This window comes from Corvus brachyrhynchos, unplaced genomic scaffold, assembly GCF_000691975.1.
Source record: "Corvus brachyrhynchos isolate BGI_N302 unplaced genomic scaffold, ASM69197v1 scaffold420, whole genome shotgun sequence".
NCBI lineage: Eukaryota > Metazoa > Chordata > Aves > Passeriformes > Corvidae > Corvus > Corvus brachyrhynchos.
Window position 1 is genome coordinate 192,072 of NW_008235739.1, and position 9,131 is coordinate 201,202.

Consider the following 9,131-nt stretch of genomic DNA (forward strand, 5'->3'; position numbering starts at 1 on the left):
CAAGGTGGTCCCACAGCGCTCCAGCCTGAATCCTGTGGGATCTCTCCTGAGCTCAGTTTCTGGCGGGAATCCTGTAGGATCTCACCTGAGCTCAGTTTCTGGCATGAATCCTGTGGGATCTCACCTGAGCTCAGTTTCTGGTGTGAATCCTGTGGGATCTCACCTGAGCTCAGTTTCTGGCGTGAATCCTGTAGGATCTCTCCTGAATTCTCAGTTTCTGGCGTGAATCCTGTAGGATCTCTCCTGAATTCTCAGTTTCTGGCGTGAATCCTGTGGGATCTCTCCTGAATTCTCAGTTTCTGGTGTGAATCCTGTGGGATCTTGCCTGAGCTTGGTTTCTGGTCTGAATCCTGTAGGATCCTACCTGAACTGTCGGTTTCTCCTCTCCAGTGTCCCTCTCCCTTGTTCTTTCTCCTTCTCTGTCCTCTGTCCAGCCAAACACCTCAACGGGTACCTGGCCATGACCAGCAGGGCCCATCGCTCTCGCCCCACAGGGGAGATAGTTGTCAACATGGAACCCGAGGTTCCCATCAAGAAGATGGACACGATGGTGAAGCTGGAAGCTGTGAGTATCCGCGTGCCATCACCTCTTTCCTCATGGAATTGCCGATTTCTGAGGGGTTCCACCCTGAACTGGATCAGCAGCATGTCCCAGGGACGTCGGGCTGTGTCACACTGAATGTGTCTGTGCCCAATTACTTGACCAGAATGGGACTTTCAGCTCCTTCTCCCACCCTGCTGCTCCAGAGCTTCCTCCACAAAAACAGATTCCTGCCAAGATGCTCCCAGGGCTGGAGCCGCTCTGCTCTGGAGCCAGGCTGGGAGAGCTGGGGGTGCTCACCTGGAGAAGAGAAGGATCCAGGGAGAGCTCAGAGCCCCTTGCAGGGCCTGAAGGGGCTCCAGGAGAGCTGGAGAGGGACTGGGGACAAGGCATGGAGGGACAGGACACAGGGAATGGCTTCCCACTGCCAGAGGGCAGGGCTGGATGGGAGATTGGGAAGGAATTGTTCCCTGGGAGGGTGGGGAGGGTGTGGGATGGAATTCCCAGGGAAGCTGTGGCTGCCCCTGGATCCCTGGCAGTGTCCAAGGCCAGGTTGGATGGAGCTTGGAGCCACCTGGGCTAGTGGAGGGTGTCCCTGCCCATGGCAGGGGTGGAATGAGATTAAATTTAAGGTCTCTTCCCACCCAAGCCATTCTGGGACTGATGGTTTGCACTCAGCTGAGGGTGTGTCCTTAACCTGCTCTCCCTCTCCCTGTTCCGTTCCATCCCGGGCGGCAGAATTCCGATGCAGTGGTGAAGGTGGATGTGGTAAGCGATGGATCTTCTCTGCATCCCTGCTCCCAACCCTCTGCTCCCTCTGCAGCCCTTCCGTGCCACTTTCAATGGACCAGGCACCCTCCCCAGCCCAAGCCAGGCAGGGACATCCCCCCTCTGTCCCACAACAGAGACACAGCAGCGCTGTCCCCTTAAAGGATGTGGCAGTGGCCTCGTTCCTGCAGTTTGGGAAGCTCTTCTGAGCCGGGATTTCCCATCCCAGCTGTCCCAGGAGGAGCCAGGCAGGCAGTGCCCTGTGGGAGGGATGCTGGGGATTCCCACCACAGCCAGACAGCAGCTGGAAAAGGTTCCCTCGCTCCATCAGGTGGGCCCAGGGTGCTTTGCTGGGCACAGTTTGACGGCTGCCATGGAAGATTCCAGAGATGTAGCCTGGGAAATGCGTGGATAAATGGGATGATGGAAATGTGGAGGTGTTTTGGGACTGCCCCATCCCTGAAAGTGTCCAAGGTCAGGTTAGATGGGGCTTGCAACAACCTGGAATAGTGGAAGGTGTCAGGATTAGAGTTGGATGGGCCATAAGGTCCCTTCCCACCCAAACCATTCCGTGATTCTGGCACTGTCTCCCTAACCTTGGTCATCCTTGGCTGTTTTGTGCCTCAGTGTCTGCGGCTGTAAAAAGGAGAAAGTTCGTGAGGCCCCCAAGCCTGGGGGGTCCTCCCTCGTCACCCCCCACCTTTGTACTTCCAGAGGCGATTCCCCTTCACCTGATCCCTCCCCTTCCCCGTCTGTGCTTCCCTTGTCCCTTCAGACCGAGGAAGAGAAGGAGAAAAAGAAAAAGAAGAAGAAAGGAGGAGGAGGAGGAGGAGGAGGAGGTGGCGGGGAGGAAGTGGAGGAGGAGGAGCCAGACGAGAGCATGTTGGACTGGTGGTCCAAGTACTTCGCTTCCATTGAGACGATGAAGGAGGTGGGTGAGGAGCAGCAGCGAGGGGTATCCAGGGGACATTGTTTCCTTACTGCAAGGTCTCCCCTAATTCCAGCTCCTTCCAAAGCCTTGGGGCTGTGCTGCGTCCCACAACTGTTACAGAATCCCAAAATTGTTCAGGCTGGAAAAGCCCTTGGAGATCATCGCTCCAACCATTCCCTGGCACTGCCAAGGCCACCACTGACCATGTCCCCAAGTGCCACATCCACATGGCTTCAAACCTCTCCAGGGATGGGGACTCCACCACTGCCCTGGGCAGCTTTTCCGTGAAAACTTTGTTCCAAATTTCCAGTGGCTTCCTTTCTCCCCCAGCAACTCCGGCAGCAGGAAGCAGCTGCGGCAGAAGCGGAGGAGAAGGAAGAGATGGAGATCGGAGAGGGTAAGGCCAGGAGTGAGAGAGGGAACATGGCAGGGAAATGTGGGACCAGGATTCCTCTTGGTGCTTGGACATCCCTTTGGGAATCTGCCACAGCTCTCCGGCCAAACCGGACACTCCCAGTGTGTTGTGTTTTCCCAAAAAGGGTCGATTTTTGAGGATGTTTTTCCCTGCGTGTTGAGCTCTTTGTTGCTGTCCTAACGCGGGTGGTGAAGACAAATACACAATGTAGGGCAAGTTGTCTCACCTAATTTATCCATTTATAACATTTTATATATAATTCATAATATATAATATATGATCCTTTTATAAAATTATGGGATTGATTATGGCCTAAATGTGCTTTTCACTGAAGGAATTTGGGTCCGTAGCTCAGGTGGGCTTCTGACATTGCCTAAATTTGGGCGATACTGATTTTGTCCCAAAAATGATGCAGGCCAAGAATCCTGGGACTGGTTGGTCAAGGGTGACTTTGTCCATCTGCCCGTGCCGCCAGCAGGGCTGGGAGGGGCGTCCCTGTGGAATTCCACCCTCGTTTTCCATATGCTCCATGTCCCCATGACAGGGGGTTGTTGTTGTGCCCAGGTGACACAAAATCCTTCAGCTGAGTAAAATTCTGAGCCTGCTTTCTTTTGGAAGACTGATCTTTATACCCCAGGAAAAATGAGGTTGGGTCTTGCTGAGCTTGGAGACAACTCTGAGCAGGTTCTTCTGGGCTTGCTCTGGTGTCCCCCGTGGTTTTCTTTCTGTCTCTTTAGAATGATCCATTTCCTTCAGCTCTCCCACTCCTTCTTCCTTTCCTCTTCCATGTGAAGTTTTTCCGTCTGTCTGTCCCCATCACTGGGCATTGTCCAGCCCTCATGAAAGCTGGCAGAGGCACCAAGGGACAGGGATTGCAGCGGGGGGGAGAAGTTTCCTTTGAATCCACCTTTTCCAGCAGCATCTTCCCAGCTGTCCATGGCTGGTGATTGCTCTGAACGAGCTCTGGTGACCTGTGATTGCAGCTGCTCCTGGACAAACCGAGGGCAGCAGCATCCCCTCTGTATTCCCAGGCTGGGGTTCCACTCCCCAGGCTCCATAAAGCAGGAAAAGTCTCTGGCAGAAGGAAGAAGAGATGCTGTGGGCAGGACCAGGTTTTCTCACCGCTGTCGAAGTTCTCTGTCCCTGTTTTGTAGTCCTCAAAGTGATTCCTGCTCAGGTCAGCGCTGGAATTCCCTGCACAGAGACCTCCAGGCTCCTGGAGATGCTGTGATCCAGAGCCAAGGAAAGAGGACAGGGCTGGGATGGGACTTGCAGGCAGCGGCAGCTGGCAGCTTTCATGCTCCTCTTCTTTGAAGGACCTTGTCCAAGCCTCGCCCCATCTCCCCCACCTTTCCTCACCCTCATTTCCATCTCCTCCCTCCCTCCTCACCCTCATTTCCATCTCCTCCCTCCGCACCGTTCCCCCCCGGACTTAGAGACCAAACTTGGTGACTCTCCCATGAAAGGCTCCAAGGCTCAGGCGAAGAACAAGGACAAGTCCAAGGCACCCAAAGATGACAAGAAAAAGAAGCAGCAGCCAGTCCCCGAGCTCCCTGAGAAGAAGAAGCAGCAGAAGATCGATGAACTCAAGGTACTGGGGGGTGTTTCCAAGGAAGTACCTAATCCTAGGGAAGATGTGCCTTGGGACACCTCTCCTACGGATGTATCTTGGGACAAGGCTTCCCAGCCTCTCTCCATAGCTGGAAGGAGTCTGAGGTCACAAGAAAAGGGGTTGTCCCGGGATAGGCTCATCCTTGGGGCATCTTGGATATGTCCCAGCTGGAGGGGAGAGTTTTCCTGCCTGGATGTGGCTGGCACAGCTGGGATTCAGGGCAGGAATGGGCTCTGGTTCAGTGATCCCAAGGATTTCTTAGGATTTATGTCACCTGTGGTTCTGGGGCTCAGATGGAGTTTGGACCTGGGTCCTTGTCTTGGTTTGAGACACCCCCAGACAGTGGCCCCAATGGCCCCACCCGTTGTTCCGAGATGCCCTTTTTCCAACCCAGTAACGCTGGAGACCCTTCCTCTTCCTAGAAAAATCAGGCACTGGGAGCTGAGGTGTCCACGTTCACAGAATCCCAGGATCGCTGAGGCTGGAAAAGCCCTCCCAGACCATCGAGTCCAACCTGTGCCCAATCCCTACCTTGTCCCCAGCCCAGAGCACTGAGTGCCACCTCCAGGAATTCCTTGGACATCTCCAGGGATGGGCACTCCAAACCTCCCTGGGCAGCCCCTGCCAAGGCCTGAGCACCCTTTCCATGGGGAAATCATTCCAAATATCCAACCTGAGCCTGACCTGGCACATCTTGAGGCCGTTTCCTCTTGTCCTGTCCCTTGTTTCTTCTGAGCTGTCTGAGTACTCACCACATCTTTTCCTCACCTTTATTTTTATCCCAAATTCCCTCCTTTTATATTCCTGTCATCTCAGGTCTTCAACAAAGAGCTGGAAGCAGAGTTTGACAACTTTGAGGATTGGCTGCACACCTTCAACCTGCTCCGGGGGAAGATCGGGGACAATGATGACAACGCTACGGAGGAGGAGCGGATAGTGGGGAGGTTCAAAGTGAGTGAGTGGGGAGGTTCAAAGTGAGCGGTCAGGAATGTTGGCTGGGACCTCGGGGAGGGTGTTTTGGGATGGGTTTGCTTCCCTGGAGACCCTGGGCAGCAGGACTCAGCCGGGCCATGCTCTCCCTTGCACCAGGGCTCCATGTGTGTCTACAAAGTGCCGCTCCCTGATGACATCACCAAGGAGGCTGGATATGACCCCACCTTTGGGATGTTCCAGGGGATCCCCAGCAACGACCCCATCAATGTGCTGGTCCGAGTCTACATCGTGAGGGTGAGTGGGAGTTTGGGGTGTGACAGGCAGGATCCAGCACTCCCTTCCACCCAGAGCTGGTCCTGGTGCCATAGGGATGGTGGGATTTAGATCCAGTGCATCAGGACCCGGGATGCCGCTTGAGGACTGAAGCAGCTCCTTGGTTATGGAATGGTTTGGGTTGGAAGGGACCTTTAAGCCCATCCCCTTCCACCCCCTGCTGTGGGCAGGGACACCTCCCACTGTCCCAAGTTGTTCAGGCATATCCCAGGGTATCCAGACCCTGAACGGTGTCCCCAGGGCTGTGTGCTCCCACCGCTGGGAACAGGACAGATCCAAGCTCCTGCCAGATCCAGAGACCTCCTGCCGGCAGGTGGGATGGACCGGCGTATCCTAGTGCTCAGTTCCCATGGATAGTTTGGACCAGCCCGGAATGTGAGGTGTTGGTTCCTTCCACAGCCATGCCACCACCCCAGTGATGGTTCAGGATGGGAGAGAATGGGAGAAGAAGACTGGAACGGGATCTGGCAGGATCGAGTAGATCCATCTGAAGGACAGGGCACTTCCTTGAACATGTGCTCCTTGATCATTGATCTGATCCAGCCAATGCACGTTGTTCCTTTATATATGGAGTGTGCTCTGGAAAAAGTCACTTCCTGACCTCTGAGCTGGTCATCCACCTGTCCCCAGGTGTGGAGTTCTGCAGCCAGGCTCTTGGGAGGGGTCTCCATCCTGCTGGAAGCACCTGGGCTGCCCTTTGCCACCACCTTGTCCCAGTGTGCTACAAATGGAACCTACTTTTGGTTCCTTTCCCACCAGCCTGGTTGTCCATCCAGAGCTGCTTCCCGCTGGGATATGGAGTCTCCCATCCATCACCAGGCTGGAATAGTAGACAACCTATTGGTTGGTCAATGCCAAAACCAACCAGGACTGGGTGGATGTGTTCTCACGTGGGCATCTGCTGCTGCGCCATGCTTGGAGGTGGGATTGGAGAGTTTGGGGGTCCTCACCCCCTCTCTGGGTAGAATCCAGTGTGGAGAGAACACAAGGGGAAGGGGACGGATGTTTCAGCATCTTGGTCATGTTCTTGCTGAGGGTGTTTCCCGAGAGCCTCTTTTTTGCCTCTGATGAGATTCCAAAGGTGACTGTGGTGACATCTCAGGACACAGCCAGCTCCAGCCTTGCCCTAAACCAGGACAGGGATTAACACGAGGCGGGAATATCCCCGTTTCAATCCAAGACACTCTGTTTAGGGACTGAAGTGGCCGAGTGTTCTCAGGGATGGAGAACGAGCCCATCCCTGAATCTGTGACTGCCTGGGACAGCAGTGACCCATCCCATCTGTTCCCTCCAGGCCACGGACCTCCACCCCGCTGACATCAACGGGAAAGCCGATCCCTACATTGCCATCAAGCTGGGCAAGACGGACATCAAGGACAAGGAGAACTACATCTCCAAGCAGCTGAACCCTGTCTTTGGGAAGTGAGTCTGCGCCTGGAATTGCTGAGCTGAGCCTGCGCTTGCCGGCCCTCAGCCCTGCACCTGAGCTCTCCCGTGGCCGCTCCTTGAGCTGGAATGATGGGATTCATCCCACAGTGTGGATGTCCTTCTGGGATGTCCTTCTTTGCCAGTGTGTGGTCAGTGTAGGAGCGGGTGTTTAAGAGACGAACCTGAAATTTATCTGATGGGGGTGAAATACCCACTGAGGAATCATTAGACCTAAATTTGAGTGAGAATAAAACACAAACTCAGTTTCAGAACTGTTGGGACATCCAGGTCAAGGATTTTCCCTCCTGTCGAGGGCTGGTGGGTCTGGCAGAGTTGGTGGTTGAGTTAAAACCCACCTCAGATGTCCTGCAGTAGTGGATGCAAATTGAACACCATCCATGGACTGGAGTATACCCACCTCCCCCCTGGCGGACAAACCACGGGTCTGTCCTGAGTGGCAGCCAGACCCTCCAGCTGCTTTTCTCTACTTCCCCCAATCCCAGATCCTTTGACATCGAGGCCACCTTCCCCATGGAGTCCATGCTGACCGTGGCTGTGTACGACTGGGACTTGGTGGGCACCGACGACCTCATTGGGGAGACCAAGATCGACCTGGAGAATCGCTTCTACAGCAAGCACCGGGCGACCTGCGGGGTGTCCCAGACCTACTCCATGTGCGGGAAAAGCCTTCCCTGCCCCACCTTCCACCTGGACCCTCCTCTGCATCACCTCCCACCCCGAGCCAAGAGCTCCCACAGGAATCCTCCCCCTTCACTGCCTGCTGATCCCGGAATGATTTGTTTTGGGAAGGACCTCGCTCCATCCAATCCTGCTGTGGGCAGGGCTTAACGGAGGAGTCTGTGCTGTCCCCAGTTTTGTGACCAGCACTAGGGAGCAGTGGAACGAGTTGTCAGGAGCCCAGGGCAGGAGGGAGGGACTGGGAGGACTGGGAGGACTGGGAAGAGGGTTGAGGTCAGGGCTGAAATAGGAGCAGAGCAAGTGGGGTGATGCCGAGCATCAGGAAGCAAGTGGGATGCACTGGGAATTCCAGGTCTGAGCCAAGGTGGGGTGGAAGGTGTTTGCAGAAGGGGCACAGAGGGGTCAAATCTTCTCTGAAGTTTCACCTCTGCTGCCTCAAATCCTTTCCCCGGCAATTTTGGGTCCTTTGTGGTGCAGTGGCTTTTTTTCTGGCAAAAGGGAAAAAAAAGTCTCTTTCCTCCCAACCTTTTTTTCTCTGACCTGGCCCTCCTGTTCCCAGCCATGGGTACAACACCTGGCGTGACCCCATGAAGCCCTCCCAAATCCTGTCCAAGCTGTGCAAAGAGGGAAAAGTGGATGGGCCGCACTTCGGGCCAGGGGGAAGAGTGAAAGTTGCCAACAGGGTCTTCACCGGCCCCACGGAGATCGAGGATGAAAATGGTATGGCGCTGTGGGGTCATCCCATGGGATGGAGGTTCTGGAGGGGAGCAGGGGTCGGGGGGGTCTGCTCATCATCCAGGGTTGGAATCTCAGACTAATTTGAATCATGGAATGGTTTGAAAGGGACTTCTGAAGGTCATCCAGTCCAACCCCCCCAGATAGATGTGGTGGCCCCATCCCCCAGCCCTGCAGTCACCATCCCAGTATGGGACCAGAGTCCTACAGACCCTCCAGGCCAGTGGGTTCCTCTTGGAATCACTCAAGGACATCCATGGACACCCAGAGTGACCGAAGCTGCCTCTGGAAACACCCCCCTGGCAGTGCATGTCCAAAGAGCAATGGAGACACCTCATGGCTTTTCCAGGGTGTAGGAAATAGTCATCCATGGAAATGCATTCCCAAACCATGGGATATGAGGGTTGCCTTCCAACACATGTGCCCAAGAAAGAGGGAGACGGGCCAGGACGGGTGAAGGAGAGGAGTTAAAACATGGTCAGCGGACATGGAATTGGTTCAGACAGGGAAGACTGGATGGGGATCTGGACCCTCTTCTGTAGGGATAGAGAGAGGAGGGTGGAGTGAGGAAATGCCGGCTGAGGAACAAAGTGTTCCCAAGGGATGGGGAGGCAGTTCTGCACCTTGGAGCAGGGGTGGAGGCCCCGGGTGCTTTGCCATCCCTGTCCCAGTTGTCCAAGATCTCCTTTGTCCTCCAGGCCAGAAGAAGCCGACGGCCGAGCACCTGGCGCTGGCG

General features: G+C 55.1%; 1 protein-coding gene across 1 annotated transcript in view; it reads left to right on the forward strand.

The window, feature by feature from the left end:
• LOC103616394 (otoferlin-like) overlaps positions 1–9,131 on the forward strand; it is a 76,415-nt gene that overhangs the window by 61,431 nt on the left and 5,853 nt on the right. The window contains 11 exon segments of the mRNA XM_008634595.2: positions 495–565; positions 1,280–1,309; positions 2,085–2,240; positions 2,571–2,637; positions 4,122–4,246; positions 5,084–5,218; positions 5,357–5,494; positions 6,828–6,955; positions 7,465–7,635; positions 8,220–8,380; positions 9,094–9,131. The exon segment at positions 9,094–9,131 is cut by the window's right edge and continues 7 nt beyond it. Of these exon segments, the coding sequence (XP_008632817.2) occupies positions 495–565; positions 1,280–1,309; positions 2,085–2,240; positions 2,571–2,637; positions 4,122–4,246; positions 5,084–5,218; positions 5,357–5,494; positions 6,828–6,955; positions 7,465–7,635; positions 8,220–8,380; positions 9,094–9,131 (1,220 nt within the window).